The sequence below is a fragment of the Typopeltis vanoorti genome, chromosome 21 (genome assembly GCF_054136105.1).
Source record: "Typopeltis vanoorti isolate ZY-2024b chromosome 21, IOZ_Tvanoo_1.0, whole genome shotgun sequence".
NCBI classification, from domain to species: Eukaryota; Metazoa; Arthropoda; class Arachnida; order Uropygi; family Thelyphonidae; genus Typopeltis; species Typopeltis vanoorti.
Window position 1 is genome coordinate 28,481,513 of NC_143569.1, and position 20,503 is coordinate 28,502,015.

At 34.0% G+C, this 20,503-nt stretch overlaps 1 protein-coding gene across 1 annotated transcript in view; it reads left to right on the forward strand.

Moving 5' to 3' along the window:
• The window catches only part of LOC150094688 (cell adhesion molecule Dscam1-like), a 374,142-nt gene that overhangs the window by 182,270 nt on the left and 171,369 nt on the right, over positions 1–20,503 (forward strand). Inside the window, exons 8-9 of the mRNA XM_090411632.1 lie at positions 16,275–16,433; positions 20,140–20,427. Of these exons, the coding sequence (XP_090267758.1) occupies positions 16,275–16,433; positions 20,140–20,427 (447 nt within the window). The remainder of the gene's footprint in view (positions 1–16,274; positions 16,434–20,139; positions 20,428–20,503) is intronic.

Sequence of the window (20,503 nt, forward strand, 5' to 3'; positions counted from 1 at the left end):
AACGCTCATGACAAAAATAGTTTTTTTTCTCCATATCTAAACGTAGTTTTTTAATGATACACGATTTTAGATTTCACAAAATAGATATCCCCCCCCCACCTCCTCTATCACGTTCTGCTTTGTAATGTTCGCAAGATCACTCCTTGAATCTTTATATTTAGGACTTCCGTTTGTCAGCTATTCGATTGATTTCACTTAGTAAATCTTACTGCCTTATAATTTTAATTGTTTTAGTTGTTTTAACTGCTGCTAGTTTGTAAATGTCGGACCTCTGAGTGCGTTCTTTCGCATGAAAGAATTTTTTGCGTGAAGGAAGAGATAAATGTTAAACCTGAAATACAGAGGTGAAAATAACGAAACATTTGATTTTCATTATAAGATAAGAAATCAAGGAAAAGATGATCTTGGCATTTTGTTATGTTACTTGTTTAAGATGCTGACAATCTTTTCTGCAAATATCAAGAAAACCAGAGTCGTCGATAAAGTGGAGATTAGAAAAATGTTACGGATGTAAAATATAATAAAGTAATTCAATGTCGCTTGATGATAAAAAAAAAAACTTCGTATGGTATTGATACACATTTAGAATCACGTTATTAATCTCACGAGCGATAAATGTATATAAAAAAGGAAAATATATCTTGATTCTGAAAGTGTTAAAAATATATTTTAGGATAGTAACTATCATTTTATTTGCTGCTCTAAATACCATCCAAAAGGTAACCACTTGTTACAGCCGCTAGGTATTAAAAAACTCGGTTAAATGTTAAAATTAGTTAAGGCTACGGAGTAGAGTGCGAATTTCTGAAATTGAAAATATTTTCGACATTTAACAAAGCTAATATCAATGAAAGGATATTTTTGGACTCTCAAATTAACGAATACGTGAGAAAATGAGTTTATATGACGTAGACGAGAAAGAACCAATAAAATGACTTGCAAACGTCAAAGTGGTGAGTCGCATACTAAAGAGCTTCTCAATCCCAACAATGCTATGGACTGAAAAACGTCATTGGAATTTCATTTTGGCAGCTATCATTTGCGTTTTTTATAGAACAAACTCGGTTGTTAATGGTAAGCGGGACGAACAATTCTGTCAAGAAATATTCACGATAGAGAACGGATGTCAGAGTAAGTGGAGCCCAAGTGTGCTGACTCACTATTATTCGACTGACGGCGGAAAATCTAGAGGAGAATTAAACTTTCATTATCAGTAGCTGATTTAAACGAATTCAATTATGAAACAGAAGCTGTGGGTGATTTAAACTCGTCAAAAAACAAGTCACTATCAAACATGTATAAGCAGCTGTAAGGAGAATAGTTAATCTTGTTAATCTGATCTGCATTTTTAGTAATCAGTTTCTGTTTTCTTGAAGAATGGTACAAAAATAACAAACTTGTTTTAATTAATAAGATTAGTAGCAGTATCATCCTTTAATCAGTTTAAGTGCTTCAGATTTTTATTTAAAATTCAGGCTACAAAAGGATATCAGCCACGCGTATCTTCAAAGAAGTTTTTGTAATTTTCAGCATAGATCGTATTTTCAGTATGTTTTCTTATGCTTTAAGAAATGCTGTATTAAGTAAAGACAGTCGTTATTATCATGTGCTGTTTAGCAATCGACACAAAATGTTCAAGTGAAAATAATTTAGCTGCATTATTCAAGTACTGTAAATGTGAATTATGATATATATTTAGGTATTTCTAAGCATGACAATGTTTTGATTTATTGCACGAAAAAGCAACATATTCAAGATGAAATACTGGATTTATTTGTGTGTCCTTTAAAATGTTTACCATTAGATCTACTCCCTCTTCCCCCCCCCCACGATAATTTGCCTGACAGTCCTATATCGAAATCAGTCGTTTAAAGCATCTTTTGGTTTATATCACGGAACCTAACCAGATATGCGCTTACTATTTTTTTTTTGTGTGTGTGTGTGCAACTGACAAACTAGAGCGGCTTAATGAAAAAAAAATCTTATTCAGAAAGAAAAATCCCTAATAACGATGAATGCTTAAGGAAATTTTATATTTAGTACCATTTATTACTGACATTTCATATAATTTATGACACGTTTCAAACTGGATCTGAGAAAATATGGCATTCACAATCAAAACACAATCTATTATGATACTGTATCAGAGCTCTTTTCATGACATACAAAACAAAATTTTAGGTTAAGTTTACCGTTCCACATCGTTACCTTACCTTAATCTTTTATCAACACAAATATCATCAAACGTAATTCGTTCTCGACAATGCCAGTTTGAATGAATTGAAAAAAAAAAAAGAATATTTTATAAAAAGGAGAAGCTCAAACTACTGTTTAATTTTGACCTGGATAATGCGGTCTCTCAGCTGGTTGGCAATCACATGTTCTAAATTGTTCTAAATTTCGAAGTAAATATTATCTGATAATAATTCTGGGAGTGCATCGATTTCCATCGTTAAATCAACTATGAACATACAGCTGATAAACAATTCGTCAACGATGCGAGATTTAGTTATCACAAAAATAGTTCTGCCATTCGGCAATTATTCTCGTTCAACAGTCCGATTGATTTGCTATTTTAAGCATAAATGACTTTTATGTGAGTAGAAATGAGGCCATCTATTTCCTTCTCGATTTCTTTCGATCGACAATCGCAGTGGAAAAGCAGAATCGATTATAACAGAACGACACGTCTTAATTCAAATTAAATTAAAAATAATTAAATTTTCTCAAACTCACGCTGTCACTTACCATTTAACTTCTAAACTAATATTAAGTACTCTGTTTTACAATCTTTGCGTTATGCTAAAACTAAAAAAAAAATCTCACCTTTTCAGGGGATGATTTAGTTTTGATCAGATTTAGGGTAGAATCATTTAAAAATCCCTAGTAATAAACTCTTAAGCAAATGTTATGTTCAGTAACCGGTTGCTATTATTACAAAAAATCATTAGGAGCAGAATATTCGACCTACTGCAATCGGGACTTTTCATTGTTAAGAGTCACCTAAAAATTCCAGCAGAATCAAACTAAAATGAAAAGTGATGGTAGGAGTCTCCCTCTGGTGGTAGTGTTGGAGCTTCTGTGTTTATTGTGCTAATTTCAGAGAGAAAAGGATATTTCAAAGACGACTCTTCAAAACTGCATCCATTCTCCTGCAATAAGTCGGCATTACTACTTATAAGAATGCCTGTTTATAGCTACAATTTAATAATAATAAGCCATTGGATCTTAAATTTGAATAGGATATCATATGAACCAGGATAGTTAGGGAAAATTAGACTAAACGACCGTATTCGTGTTGCAATATTGGCTAATGTATATCAATTTCAATGAGAAGAAAGATGAGAGAGAGTGTGAACTATTGACATGCCCTCGATGCATTGAAAATCACGACTGCACTAACAAATGACGCCCCGATGTTCATCCTAAAGGGCGTGAGGGATGATTAACTTTAAAACATCGCATCTGCTATTTAAAAGGTCTTTCTATGAAACTTCAATGCGTTAACGGTAACTTCATCTTCGTTTATCAAGTATAAAAAAAACGATGCCGGTGTAAAAAGAATAAAAAAACAAAAAAGAAATGGCGAAGTGTCAAACTAACTGTTGTACTCGCTGTTTGCTGGCTGTCTTTTGGGACAAAGAAATTTCATTTTTTTGATCGCTGCCACCGATTGTTCAAGATTTAGCCAAATTGATGATATTCGAGCGAAAGTTGCGGTGATTAATTACGAAATCGATTGGCTATTTCTCCTCCCATAATTCATTAGGTTGGTAACAGCTGCGTATCTTGAAGTCTTTATGCTGAAGACATGCAACTACTATAAATAGCCAGGTCGTTAATAGCTTACCTGCCTGCATCCACGTAGCTAGAGGATAGTTTATAAAACTTCTTAACTTCGAGAAAAATACCACAAAAAGAAGTTTTGCTGAGCTTCAGACTTTAGTATCAACTCATAAACATTCCATTATGATGGAACAACTCACTGACTCTTACACTATTCATAAAATGGACAGAATTAATGGACTCGGCCAACGATGATTAGGCGCAAAGTATTGAGAAATATTTGGTTACATTAAATGGGATAAAACCAGTAAGGCTTGCTTATGCAAACAGCTCTCACTATGGTTGTCCATTACAGGAAGCCTACACAAGGTTTTCTAATATTTCGGTCTTAAAATATCGTTATGTAAAGTTAGTTAGATTTTCCTTTTGTGTGTTACTTTTTAATAGAAAACCCGTACCTGCCAGGCACAAGTAAAATGCTTTTTTTTTTATTTTTCGAGTAATAGTTTTATAACATATCTGTAAATAACAATGTTAATGATATGTTACAGCATAAAAGATAAGCTAAGCAATTTCTACTATGGAAAAAACTAATGAAAATTATTAATTTATAGTAATATATAATTAAAAAGAACTTGATAATCCCAGAGGTGAGTTACCGAAAACATTTTTTTCCCTCTCTCTCACATTAAATATAATGATTATAAAAGATAAGCTAAGCAATTTCTACTATGGAAAAAAACTGATGAAAATTATTAATTTATAGTAATATATAATTAAAAAGAACTTGATAATCCCAGAGGTGAGTTACCGAAAACATTTTTTTCCCTCTCTCTCACATTAAATATAATGATTATAAAAGATAAGCTAAGCAATTTCTACTATGGAAAAAAACTGATGAAAATTATTAATTTATAGTAATATATAATTAAAAAGAACTTGATAATCCCAGATGTGAGTTACCGAAAACATTTTTTTCCCTCTCTCTCACATTAAATATAATGATTATTTACGACGGATGAGCTCTAGAATAAGAACAAAAGAAAATATATAAATAAAAGAGGTGAAAAGGCGCCATGATCACTATTACTATGAAATAGATAATGAGTTCTTATAAGAACTGGGCGATGGACTAAATCCTTGACTCTTTATCCGGTCATCTGAATGAAGTAAATCTGTGTGGATGGAGTGTTATTGAGCTAAAAAGCTCTAGTCATGGCTGGGTAACGGCAATAGCCAAACCTCAGTTAAAACTTCATTGGCTACAGTCATTGGCTTCATTGGCCATTTGTTACCCTGGAAGTCCTAAACAGATAGATAATGAACAACTAGCGTATTGCCTAAGTCTAATATGATTCATAAAATAATAAGGTGTATTTCTAAAAATCATTTTTTATAAATCATATTTGAAAATAAAAATTATTTTGAGCACTATACTTGACATATATAACTTTCGTTTTTATTTATAGTGAAAATCTAATTTTTAGAAGTAATTATTTTATATTTTTAACAATTCTTCCAATACTGAAGAAATCGACCAATCATTAATCCTATTAAATGAGAACGCGTATTTTTATTTATTGCCTTTTATATTTTGAAGCAGTTGTAATCGTCTAAAACACGGCATTCTTGTGCTATAGTTTTTGGGATCAGTCGTGTATTGGAAAGTTCATGTTAAAAGCATACATAGTATATTTATATATTATTCCTATATGAAGTTCGTTGCTTCTAAAATTTCTTTTAAAATAATCCCACTTACATGTATATATAATTTATAAATATATATTAGACATACTGATCTCCGTTTCTCATATTTTCAAAGTTTGCTCTGATGAGAGAGAAAAAAAAATCAAGCTGCGACTCAAAGAGCTGAAGAAACCACAAGTGGCATCACCAGTATCATGCATACATCCCTAATTTATCTACTAATATGATGCTGTGCAATTTTCCTGACTCCTCATTTTTACTCTATTCATTTAACGTCTACGTTCGAGAGTAATCACCGTGTATCAACAAAGGCAACAGAAACAATTGTTGGCACGAACGTGCTTAACCATTATTGCATCAACAAAACTCATGCTGTACTAGCAATGAATACCAAAATGTTTAAGATGCTTGCACTGATATATCGCTTTACTCTCACCTATTTCACACTTGGATGGCGTTTAACAATTGTAGGTGGCAATCTAGTTGTCACGGCCGGTGAAATGAGAGAATAAACACGTTCGCTTTTTTTTTTTTTTATTTCTGTATACATTCCTTTGAACATGTTTCTCTAAAGGGCACATCTTAATCACATACTCTCAACTTACTGTTACGTGCAGTAACCAAAAGTCAGGATGCATTCTCTGCGATTTGCGATCCCACATCTCTCGCTCTCTATCTCTTTCCAAATAAATCGAAAATGTCGTCATTCTAGCCTTTTATATGACCCAATAAATCTTTCGCCGACTTAAAGCAGAGTAGTCTTTGTTAGAACGTGTAAGTGAAACGACAGGAATTCCAGATATTTTTGCCTGATTTGTTTCTCCAACATCGACTCTTTAAACTTGAATCAGAACAACTAGAATGAGACCGGAAATGAATCAACTTCTTTAGAAGTATAGGGGGGGGAGTAGAGGAAGCAAGAAAACTCAGAGAAAAGATTCTCTCGCTAAAGAAAAATAACAAAAAGGTGTGAATTCGCTTTCTTTATAACTACCAGCAGGGACTTTCTTGGTTCAGGGCGATTTTTAAAGCGTTAAAGGCACAGACGAGAAGAGAGAGAGAGAGAACGAAGAAAGGATAGAAAAAAAAAATAGTGCGACGTACACTGCAGGATAATAGCCATTGCCACGTGCGACGGGAGTTAGTGAGTTTCCATTCAGTCTCAAGCCCGCTGTCGATTTTTTTCTTTCTTTCTTTCTTTTTTTTTTTTTCGTGAACTCCTTTGTTCCACCAAACTTGTGACTTGGGCAAGTATAGTTCGTAAAGAAACGACCAAAGTGCAGACAGGTCACATTGGTCACTGTGTTCACTATAAATTGCCTTCTTTGGACAAATAAGGCTTAAAGAAAGTCTTAAGTCTATTCTGGCGTTCTTAGAAAACAAGTCCGGTCACCGTTCTATAGGTGAGTTGGAAGTTGTGATTAGTCCGCGGCAGTTACTTCAATGCCTCAATAATAATAATAAAAAAGAATAAAGGCCATTAAGTTAATTAAATTGAAAAACAATTCAATAGTTTCTTTTATGTCATCAAATGAATAGACTATTCATTATTAAAAATTAAAATGCTGAGATTGCAATGGAATGCTGATTCTTCTGGGTGGATGGAAAGTCGCGAGTTGTCAACAAATTTACCTTATTAAACAAATTGTTTTTATTGCAAATATCCATTTAGGGATAGTATGGTGTTTTTTTTTTTTGTTAGCAAAATACAGTCTCTCAGAAGAGATTTTAATCTAGGAAGTGAAATCTTTCATTCAATAAAAAAAGGTTCGAACGAAATTTATTTTCTATACAGTACTAACGTCTTATTTTAACACTTGCCATTCAACTTCAGATAGGAAATCATATTAAAATCTGCATACTAAAGATGCAGATTTCGGGGAAAAATCTGCTAACGATTATCAAAGTATATAAATACACACTGCTTTCATAACGTTCATGTCCACAAACCATGGTTACAGCAACTGCCTTATGACACGGTGCATTGTCTTGCTGATAGACAGTGGTCGGTTCGTAGAAATGCCACAAAATAGGAAGCATTGCATTGTCCAGAAGGTTCAGATATCTCTTGGAGTTCAATGTTCGTGGCACCACAAACAGAGGTCCGAGGACAAACCAGGAAAGCAGCACCGTACTTTGGTAAGAGATGTTCACCGGGCATTGGGTAGAGGGTGCACGTGATTAGCCTCTCCATAACACATCTTTTCCATGCTGTTTGCACCACTGAAGACGACGTAGCATTCAACGTCGGCCGATGAATTGCGGATTTTACATATTATCCTTCGTAGCACCCTAAGGTCAAGTTCGGTGAATCATCCACTGCAAGTAGCACTTGCAGCTCACTGTTGACCTGGGAATGGCCCACTTTGTCAACAATTTGCCGAACAGATAGGTCTGCAACATGACCTCCTATCACAACGCCGCTTTCAAACTCCGTGAGTTCATTTCTAGCTGCTATTTCACCTGGACGCAGTTGCACTGATTTGGGAACATCCTATGCCTCTAATTTATACCCCTACAAACGCTTCACTTGTTATATGGAACGATGCACCTTGCCCATGGGGATGACCTTTGTCTTCTTTCCACGTAATGTATAACACTATGTGGAAAGAAGACATCTTTTAAACAAATCTTTTGCTTACTAGTACTGTTTTCACTATACTTATGCTGAAAGTATAATGTCAGTCTCTGCATGTCACGGCGCTTAGAACAGTATTTTTAGTATTTTATTTGATATCATGTTATTTGTTTCATCAGATCTTTCATTTGACTAAAATAGAGTATTTTGTGTGCGCGTGCTTGAATGCGTTCACATTACTCACCTGATAAGTTTCTATAATCAGTGCTACTTAGCTATTAAAAAAAAGTGTAGGAATATTTTAAAGATATTCTTCAGCCTAATGAGAATATTTTCTAAACCCAAATGCGGTACATATTTCCTTGTAGAAGATTGCTATGGAATTTTCTTTCCCTAAGGAACAGATAACTTTAGTTTCTTAAACTCGGTCTTTATCCATCTTCTTCATCTACATTTAACTATTATTTTCTAGCTAAATATAGGTACGAAAAATATCTCAGAAATATGCAAACATCTTTGAAGAATAGATGCATTCACATAAAAATGAAAAAAATTCCTTTATGTAAATATCTCTTTAGAATTAGTTCAGAACCATTTCCCACACCACAGATTTTACCGTTCTCATGTTAGTGATATACAGCCTCGTAATTAGTTAAATCTGATCAGACAGGTCTACTCTACCAAACTCGAACTTTTCAACAGAATTTCTTTTTAGATACTAAATCTTCCATGTGACACGATCTCTCATTCGCTACCACTGGTGTTTATGAAACCAAATTCCCGTGGGTAGCAATTAAGATATCGAATGAAACTCAAAATTTAAAAACTATTCTGTGAACAACCTTATCGAAACTAATTACAGTAATGAACCGTTTCGTAAGTTCAATACTTTTCTTCAACCAAATGTTACATTCACTTGCCGTATTAACTTTTATTATTTTGTTTTCCACATTTGCCACAATTAGTTCCTGGTATGGATAAAATAATGTCATATGTATATGTATAATGTCATATATATGGGGACTATGAAGCATCTTGATTATTGCTATAAAATTAAACTACATTTTGTACAAATATTAAATTTACATATATTTTAATTCACATTTTTTAAAATTCTTTTTTGACAAAGAAAATCATACATATTCTTTATACACCACTATTTATTTTAAATCAAAATATTTAAATAAGGAATTTAAATATTTCGGTATTCGTTATTTAAATTACTTAAAAATTAAAGACTTATATATATATATAAAATATCATATATATATAATATCATAATTATGCGTAATTATCTTTATTTAAAATGCAAATTTTAGATGAAGATTTTAGATCAAAATTTTAATTTTGGTCTATCTATATGTATTTACCAATGGACACTTGCGACACCAGAAGTACTAATTCACAATTAGTGGGTCAATATATTTCCATTCCTGCATATATCATTACACATCTTCCTGACTTATTTTAATTTCAAGTACTCTAAATAAAATATATATATTTATTAATGTGCGCTTAACATATAACGTTTGCATTTCTACATGTTGAACATTATACAAAGCGAAAGTTTTATTGTTGCAGATGTTTTCGGATAAAGAGACATCTAGCATAAAGACAGATCCATCCAGATTATACAGGGTGATCAAGTTGCTCGTAACAAACAAAACATGACATGGTGATTTGGGACCATCTATGTATAAAGATGCAATCACTATTCTTGTATGCTTCTGAATCAGAAGAAACATTAAGTAAGCCGAAAACTAGACCTTCATTTTAACACTCAAAACAAATAAAATTTTGCTTTTGCAGTAGCAGTTGGAAGCATCCAGCAAAACTATAATGAATTACTTCCGAAATGCACGCGAAGGGTTTCATGACTTCTTGCACGCACTCCAAAGCAACTCCCACAATGGATTTCGTGAATAAACATGAAAAGCTAAAATTAAGTCTCAAGTGTTTGCTGCATATGAAAGGAACTAAATAATTAGACAAATAAAAAAGGGCGCGCACACACACATGACGGAAAGCTACCATTCAAAATGTATGTGGATAACCACAGTTGGGTGTGCTGTGGACGTCTGTAGCCAACACATTAACGCCAGCAACGCTAATACGTGCTAGGAAATCGTCCACATATTAGCTCAGCAAGAAACGCCGGCTGTGGCAAATTTATTATCCCACAGTCTGACTTAACAGTTGAACTCCCTCACTGTAAATGTGTTTCTGCTGTGTGTAGTGGTTAATTTTCTCTCACTGTGTTTTTCATCTATCTTTGTATCATCTCTCCCTTGTTATTATCTAAATTAAACCAAGAGAATTTTTTTTCTTGTGTTCATTTCCGCTTGCCTCCCTCTCTCTGTCTATCTTTCTTTCTTAACTTTAAAACAGACAAACAAAATTTTTATCTCCACTTTTAATTTAACTACCCTCGAAATATAAACATCAAAATTGTAAATAATTAAGTATTTTCCTTTTTTTGTTTATTTTTCCATCTTATTCTAGTTCGTCAATTTTTTTTTTCATTCATCTTCGTCTGTTCGCAATTTCTTCTGAATATGCACAATAATATACAGTCGGAGAAATAAAAATAGAAACATTACTTTTGTGTCACTTAGTACCTAGTTGGGTTTTTTCCTTTTATCTACAATCAAGAGGACATTCTGATGGAAGGATAACGCTATTGTAAGAGCTTCCTTAGACCATCGTATAATCTCTTTCGAGAACTAAGTATTGAAGAGCCATGAAAACGAAAGAGTTCGGTTTTGCACACTAGAAAGTAGGCATTCACAATCTGTGATTTGTCGATTGGATTATTATAATTTTGGAAAAAAATGAGCAACAATATGTTGTTGCTCTTTAGTATTACTAAACTTTACTAAACTTCATGAATCACGTGAATGAAAACATGGTGAAGAATGCATCGTCAGAGCATGCGAAAATTTCTATATTTGCGCCGCAGTATCGCGATCAAACCCACATAACAGTGTCTTGAGAAAAAAGATAACATTTAGCAGACGAACTCATTTTTGATGGCATGTAAATTTCGGTGAAAGCATAGATGCAAATGTTTTTGTTCGAAGGTAATTTTTTAAACATTTCTTTATCATTTGTAGATTTGTTAGAATTTATTAGCTGGATAGACAGGAAAAATGATGCAAAGTGATTAAAATATAAATTCATTGAATTTTAAATTATATTAATTTTTAATGATAAGTTTATCCAAATATGTTCTAAAGGAAATGGAACTCGGCTGTATTTTAGTTGCTTCTATTCTTCGAAATGTGTCTAGTAATATCATCTAGTAATATCTTCAGTATTTGCCTGTAACTGCTAAACTTCCTCGTTTTAGGCGATTTATTTTAAATTACAAATATTTATTTCCTAATAGGACAAAGAAATACCCACGTGATTTCTAAGCTTCAACTGGCGAGAATCCAAGAACGGAAAGTGAATTGTAATTAAGTACTCGCCACAATCCAACCACACAGTGTCACATTTAAGAAATCTGCCGCAAATTGACGGCACTATCTATGAACTTAACATTCGGGTTTTAAACCAGTCAGTGAAGATAAAATAGGCAGAGAATTAACTCCCTCAAATGAAAGACTGAGAAAGGGTTTATATATATATATAAAAAAAAACTTACTTAAATAAGCAACGTAGTCTAAAAAAAAAAAAATCTTTGTCATCAAGATTCAAAGTATCTCAATTGCTGCCAAAGTCGCTGCAAAAATTACTCTCGAAAATAGATTGAATTAAAAGTAATCTCGAAAACTCTTCAAGTCTTTTAAAGAAGTAAATACAGTATACAAAAGACAGACTTAGTGACATCGCATCTTCCACGCGCTCCGTAATAATGTCGGGTCAACGCACGAACGCGTGCCGAGTAGCAGCCGTAATCGGACTAGCCCTGCGTGTTGTCCTGAACACAGAACGTGATTGAGTAATACTTGCAAGTCCTTGTCGTTCATCCCGCAGCTAACCCCCTATAAATCCCTCCCGCCTACAAAGCGAACTTTCGTGACCGAGAACTGCAGCCTCCTATCCTGTTCGCCGTCTTCCGCATTTCTTGTGCCGTAAAAGAAGCCGGTATGCACAAACACACACACACACACGGAACCGTCCTCTTCGTTCTGACGTCGCTATGCGAAGGCACGTAGTTCCCCATTAAAATAACGACCGCCTGCTTGATGTTCACCCGAGGAGGTGCGGTATGTTGTTGTTGTTGAGGGTCTCGAAGTCCCTTGAAATCCAGCATTAAAAATATCGAACGCATTCTGAAGACATTAAAGTTTCAGAAAGTGAAGTTCTTTTTTCTTTTCTTGTAAATAACGGATATTAAAATATCAGATTTCAAATAAGAAACATGGGAAACTTTTGCTGATTAAGGCAATTATATGTAATCTGAAACACTAATGGAAGTTCCTTAATCTAATAAATATGTAAGAAAACTGGTTTTTATCGAGTGAGGACAAAAAATCAGTGCGCAGGCATCCCAATTTTTCACGGTCTTCAACAAGAAATAAGATGTCTCTTTCTCACGTAACATACACACGAAAGGAACAGGGTTACCAAATTATTCTCAAAGGCATTTTGTAATATTCTTGTCGCTTGTTTTTTATATTTACATTCACAATGGCCATTTTATATGAATGAATCAAAAATATAGAATATAAATTCAAACATCCTGGTAAGCATGAATGAAAAACAAACAGTTGAACTAAAGGAAAAAGCATATGCACGTAAAAAATTGGTGTAATATATGTTTTGCATTTTTTATATGAATCAGAAATTTAAAAAATTCCAAAACATTTATATATATTAACATACAGGTATTATTTTTTTAGATACAAATAAATAAAATTTATATGTTTATACTTTTTAAAATGATCGATATGAATTGAAATCGAAGTGCCCATGATGACATTGATATTATTCGATTCGACATAGGTATGTACTTAAATCAAAAAAAATTTTTTTTTTACTTTTTTAATTTAAATTACAATCAATAATTTTTCAGTGGATTTTACTTTGCCAAGTGGAAAGTAGAGAGAAGATACAATACGAAATACTTCACATTAATTGCATACGTTCCTACAGATAAAACACCACTTCAATATCTTAATATCTTCACTTCTTTAATCTAGTGGCTTTGCAAATACCTTTTAGTCTATCGCAATAAACTGTTTAATGTTTATAATCAAACACAGTTTTCAATGTAATGTAATAATACCTTGACTTTATTAAACTAACGCCAGTTAATTAAAATAATTTCACGACATAGTAAAGATGTCTTATTTACCTACAAAAATTTATTTTCAAATAAAATATGTTTGCATCTATAATCTAATATATTATTTCATTTAGATTCTAACCAATTATTGTCTTTTATTTTTTAATACTTAAAATTGATAGTGAAAGAATTTTTAAATCCGTATGTTGAGAAAATAATAGGATATAATTAAACGTGTAATATCGAAAGGGTATGCGGATTGATTTACTCAATCCAATACCCTTGGAGGGTGATGGATGGCAATGCTGTAGTCAATGAAGTTCTAACTGAGGTTTAGCTATTGCTGTTACCCTCCTGCCATGATCAGAGCTTTAATAGCTCAATAACACCTTATCCCTACACTGTCCTCTACAGATAGCGGGGAAGATGAAAAGCATTCTTGCTTCGCCCCTTTAAGTCAGTCCTTATAAGGATAAGGGTAATATCGAATGTATAGAAAATTTATATCGGATATATATATATATATATTGATATCGAATATATAGATATAGAAAATTTATATCGAATAAATATATATAGAAAATTTATATCGAATATAGAAAATGTTAACATTATAAGCAATCTTCATATAAAGTTGACTTTTTCCTAATTTAAAATTTTGGGCAATTTTTGTATCCTCCAATTCGCTGTAATCATAAGTTAAATTTTAATAAAAGTTGTCACTGACTACCATACGATTATTATTATTGTTTTTTTTATAATGGAGTCTCCATACACACATTCAATTTTTGCTTTCTTGAGAGGATCTTAAAGCAGAGAAACTTGTACAAGCATGTTCCTCTATGATTGTGTCTACAATAATTACATAAGTTAATACAGTGTAAACTTTTGGATAATTAAAAACCAACATTATACATATATAAAAGCTTAAGTTTAATATTAAACAACAACAACAAGATAACTTCAGTTAATAAATGGAACATGGTTTTAAATTTATATAAACTACAGCTTTTGGACAAACATATCGTCTAATTTGTTCTTAAGAGCAGTTGTCACACATGACGTAAGTGATTATATTAGTGTATGAGTGCTCATTCATTTTAGTATCCACTTTACCCGAAACGAACAAAATGCCATAGCATTTGTTTCAATGATAAAAACAACAAAAAAACACAGACACACAAAATAAAAAATACAACCAAAAATGCTGAAATATTTAAAACATTCCCCGCTCCAAAGCCAAACAAAATTAAGAAAAAAATCCAAATCCATTTCAATTGTTTTGCATCAATATAATTATGTGAAAAGAGAAAATTCTATATTCTCTTTCATGAAAATTTGATCGCATCCACAAAAATATAATCACAGTTTATAAGCACTCTTCAAATCTTCACACGAGGTGTTCATCGCATGATGATAAGTATCATGCTATCGAGTTCAGTCCTTATAAGGACTGGCTTAAAGGGGAAAAGCAGGAATGCTTTTCATCTTCCCCGTTATCTGTAGAGGACAATGTAGGGGATAAAGTGTTAATGAGCTATTAAAGCTCTGATCATGGCTCGCCCTCTTAGGCAGTTGTGTTAGCTATGATCGGTTGAGAGAAGAATAGCCTTCGGTCTTTTGTGTTTGTAGTATTCAGTCTCATTGTAATTGACAGCTTGTACGATTAGTGGGTTTGAATGTGAACTTGACTTCACGAAGAATTTTTCTGCAAGATCACGAAGAAGAGAGGAGATGTATGGAGTGCCAATTTCTCGGTGAATTTCTGATGAACCAGGATCATCCTAAGGCATTTGTTCTGGATTCTCTGTAATTTTGAAATGTTTGATCTTGAAGTGTGAATACCATACCATAGTCCTTATAAGGACTGGCTTAAAGGGGCGAAGCAAGAATGCTTTTCATATTTACCCCGTTATCTCTAGAGGACAGTGTAGGGATAAGGTATTATTGTGCAATTACAGCGCTGATCATGGCAGGAGGGTAACAGTAATAGCCGAGCCTCAGTTAGAACTTCATTGGCTACAGCATTGCCATCCATTACCCTCCAAGGGGTATTGGATTGAATGAATCAATCACCGCATCTCACGGTCGATTGGTTAATTCATATCAAATCCTGAATACCATACCATCCTTATCAGGACTGGCTTAAAGGGGCGAAGCAAAAATGCTTTTCATCTTCCCCGTTATCTGTAGAGGACAGTGTATGGATAAGGTGTTATTAAGCAATTAAAGCTCTGATCATGGCAGGAGAGTAACAGCAATAGCCGAGCCTCAGTTAGAACTTCATTAGCTACAGCATTGCCATCCATTACCGTCCAAGGATATTGGATTCCGATCCCATCTCGAATACCATACCAATACTTCTTTATTGGCTTATATTATTATCACATATATTAAAAATTTAGGTGTGTAAACAACTAACTCTAGAATTAAAAGATTTTTAAAATTTTCTAAAGTAATTGTCAATTGGTTTTTAATTTAATACTAACGCAATATTAATATATTAGAAAATCTTAAAAATATGTATTTATTTGTGACGTTTGCAATTTCATAGAGACCAAAGCCATTGTTGTTAATGATATCACGAATAACTTATTTTAAAAGGAAGGATAACCTAATAGCATGACTCCACAGAGAAACGTAATTTACTATTAACGAGTGTTATTGAACACTGCGACTATCAGTTAAAATCATTTACAGGAAAAGCCATCAGGCACCGAACGAACAGCTAAAGCACATTTAGGCGGGGTCATGATCGGACACTGTGTAACCACTCTGGCAAGCTGCCCATCTACAGTCCTTAAACATCTCCCATAAGCGAGTAACATCGATAATCCCCAGATCAGACATTTCATACATCCGTTACAACCACCTTTTATAGGTTAAGGCGTTTCCATTTGACTTCGGCGCAGGTTTTCTTTAAATAGAAACTTCATTTAATGCTCTTTCTTTTGTTTCTTATCGTTATAGAAGGGAAAAGATTGCCGTACGGAGACAGGCAAACTGCCGAACCACGTGGCGGAGTGAAAATTCATAGTGCCAGAAAAGATGACGAAGGAATGTACAGATGTACTGCTATAAACAGCCGAGGAGAGCGGGCAGAGAGGCCATTGACGCTCCACGTTGTCAGTAAGTATCATTGTCTTATCATCGGAGTTTTTGTGCGCGCACATTAGTATTAGGAAGACGTAGTCCCTCTTCTTCATCTTTGAGCTACGGATATCACTAATAAAAGCAGCATTTGAGTACGTAATAAAAAACATGGCTAACACTAATAAACAATAACAGCTAGCATATTGTATATGCCAGTTAATTGTTAATTAATTATTGTATATTAAACTTATAGTAGTTAATAATAATAACATACAGTGCAATGAATATTTACATGAAAACATTTTAATGATTGTGTTCTGAGATCAACGTGATGTTAATTATAATCCTTAGTGAAGATAATAAATGATTTTGATCACATATTCTTGATCCTTGGTGATGAAAAACATTCTAATCCATACGATTGCGATCCTTGATGATAATAATCGTGATTATCATATTTTAGGATCTTTTTTTAGGATCGCAGGCTGGCAATATTAATTTTATTAATATTGCCAGCCTGCTGGCCGAGCGGGTAGCGTATCCGCTCTCTAGCCAAAAGGCTGCCGGTTCGAATCCCGCTGTGAGCATGGATGTTTGTGATTGTCTTTGGAAATACTAGTGGTGGTGGTCGGCGGTAGATGGCGTGGGTGTAGTTGCGGTCAGTTGGTGGATTGAACGGCGGAGGCAGAGTTGTGGAGCAGGTGCCCTCCCTCGATGAGTCCTATAATAATATAATTAATAATATTCCAACGCTGCATTAAACAATTGTAGCGATGATAAGAGCATTATTAAAAGCAATTAATCTTTATACTGGATGCTCATCAGCTATCACGATATTATAAGTGCTCAAATATTATTATAGTGTTCTATAATCGTGTAAGAACCATGGGATAATCTGCTATGCATCTTCAAAAGAGCTGCTTATCTCATAAGAAGTTTATAACACAATCTTTCTCTCACACATGCAGTATAATCTTAGATTAAATTTGTCTTTCGAGTTCGGTTGTCTTTATTGTACACATCAACTCGGGTTTAGCGCAAGGACTACTAGTTTGAACAATTGTTTGCGGAAGCTTGCTCCAGACATTTTAATGTTTTCTATTTCTTCCTTTTCTCTTTAATATTACATATCATCCTTCTCAAACTTTAATAGTTTAAGGATGACGTCATATCCGCTTCAAGTGGTGTTCATTTTCTAAAGCAGAGTAACTAACTAAAGTCCTATCGTTTTAACGTCAAGTACAAAACTTAATAAGCATTTCTGACAATATTCTACTGGCAGGTTTTTGACATAATCAAGTATTAATATGGTAGAAGTTTTTCTAAAGAGTCTAGACCTTTAAACAGTAATAAAAAGATTGTTTATTGCAACAGTGTTATGGATAACTACTAGTCGCGCAAACATCTAAGAATAACATCCACGTACTTTAGAGACTGTGAAAACTTTAAGCGCTAATGAATTAATAAAGTATAGTATTTATTTTTAATAAAGGTATATTTGCTGATTACGATAAGCTGGGATTGATAAGTTTAATTATTTTTTTATGGGAACTCCACACACGAAAGTCTATAATGCTAGAGTAAGTTATTCTCGTGTTGGTTATAAATGGGACCAGCAAAAATGGGAGCAGTTTATAATTTCAAAAGAAGGTCTTTATAAACAGTCCTTGCCTCAAACACAATTCAAACCCTGGTCATTCCAATACCTCCGAGCATCGTCTACTGACTGAGCTACGGAGAAGAGAGGAAAAAAATAGACACCTGACAAAAGTGTAATTACTATTCTAACATTATCAGTTACTGCAATTAACTGTAATTAAAGCACTGTATATTACGGAAATATTAGGATGTCAAAGTTGGAATGAAAAACAATCAAAAATACTCCAATAATCCTCCCCCCCATGCCTATTCAGATATTGTTAACTGGCGAGTTCCGTGTTGTTGTCGGTAGCAGATGTTTGAATCTATCTTATCCCAATCACCTTCGCTATCGCTTTGTCTCTACCCTCCCATCTTGATATGTGTCCCAAATGGTGCGCCGCTTGTACACACATTACAACAACACCTTGACTATCGCAATCTTTCGCCTCTATTTGTTACAAATCGTGTGTGATTCACAAATTCTCTTTTCATCTCGCCTGCTGCTACGATCATTTTGCCTTCCTAAATTACACACACCTCTAGTCAGTATTCCATTGCAACCCGAACAGTTTATAGGTCTCTGATGACTCTTGACGGAAAATTAATAGCATACGTATCGCGTGTCTTCTGTAACCCACCATATCTCACAGAGTTTTATGGGCATGTATCGTTAGCGCTTGGGCGATCTTCGTAGATACGAGATGGTTGCCATTAGTTTAGCCCAGGAGTAGTAAAAGAGTTGCTTTAATTAATATTTATAATGCCATCCATCTAACTATGCTGATAAGCGTATGATTCATGTACACTACAGAACTCAGTAGTCAACTAAATCTATAACTTTGATAGAAAGGGGTTAATCGCCCCGTTTCTTCATTACCACGTACGTGATTCATCTTAACGCATGGATACGAACTGAACAGCAATATTAACCCTCCCCCTGTTCAAAGAATGGAATCTGTAGATTAAGATTTAAGTACTGTGCCCATTTGTTTAAAATGGCGATTCCAACTAAATGGCATAATAATTCACTAACGCGTTTTATCGGAGATTGGTTGATTTCGTTTATTGAGTCTAGAAGAGATTTATTTTTAACTTGTTTTGTTGATTTGCAACTAGAAACACACATGTTAGAAATGATAGAAGGGTAACAATTATTTTAATCGGCAAAAATTGAAAATTTATCGAATAGAGAGAGACAGGATTATAAATCAAGAAGAACAAAATAAACTTGGCGGATTAAGAAATACAAAAGTTATATTTCACTGGACTTTCTTCCACCACTACGACCCTAAGCTCTATCACCTGACTATCCACCGCAAATCATTAGAAATACTCTTTTTTTTTTTTCGCTTATCGATCGCATTTGTAGTCTCTCCAATACCCCAGGCACTTATATTTCTTGATCCCACTAAGTATCTTTACCACTTTTATCTTCTCTTCACAAAAGAAAATGGCAGAGACAACTGTGAATTGCGGTAACGGATTACGTTCTGTCCTTCTAGAGGCGACAGATCTATTAGGTTCTTAATTTCCTGCCTCGCCTAATATGTCTTCCTCCTAGGACATTTATTTCCTTACTATAGCATCTGACATCCGCAGATTTTTCTCTAACATTCTTTTTTTTTTTTCCTTTTTATACGTTTTTCTTTCAGTTCCATTCGCCAGTCATTGCTTTTAATAATTTTGTGCACATCTCCTTCCCACTTGAGTTCTTCTTTCTTCAAGAGTCAATATTAGTTCGTCGTTTTTGTGAGTGTAATATCAAGCAACCAGCGAGAGAAAATCTTCAGAAGTTTTACGTGCGAACGCATAAGAAAGATTTAGAATTAAAAAACAAAAAAAAACAAAACTGTTACTGCTCTCAAGAATGTACTTAGATATATCGCAAAGGCATCGCTTTCTTAACAGAATCTCATTTCTTTAAACCACAAACGAAAATAAACGCGACTAACAATCAGACCTCGTTCGAAATCTAACTTGGAGATGTTTTGATTACTACAGTATTGCTTCGTTATCCTTGTAAAAGCATACAATTTCGAGTTCTATAGATTCATATAATTTATTTCAATCTATCTTTTTTTCTTTCTTTCTTTCTAAACAGCCGCTCCTGTGATAAGTCCTTTTATGTTCGCCGAGAATCTCGAAGAAGGAATGAGAAGTTCCGCTGTTTGCTCGGTTATTGCAGGCGATCCTCCCGTCAAAATTAGTTGGTTCAAAGACGATCGTCCCATTCATGAGATGTCGCCAGATATCCAGATCGTTTCCATTACCGACTTTGTGTCATCCTTGATTATTAACAACGTCGAGCGACACCATATGGGCAACTATACATGTGTGGCTGCTAACGGTGCGGCCTCTGTGAACTTCACCGCCAAGATGACAGTCAAAGGTAACGCCATATTCAGCTGTGTGCACGCACTTGGATTTAAGAAAGGGGCAACTGACCTATTCGGAAGTTATTTTGC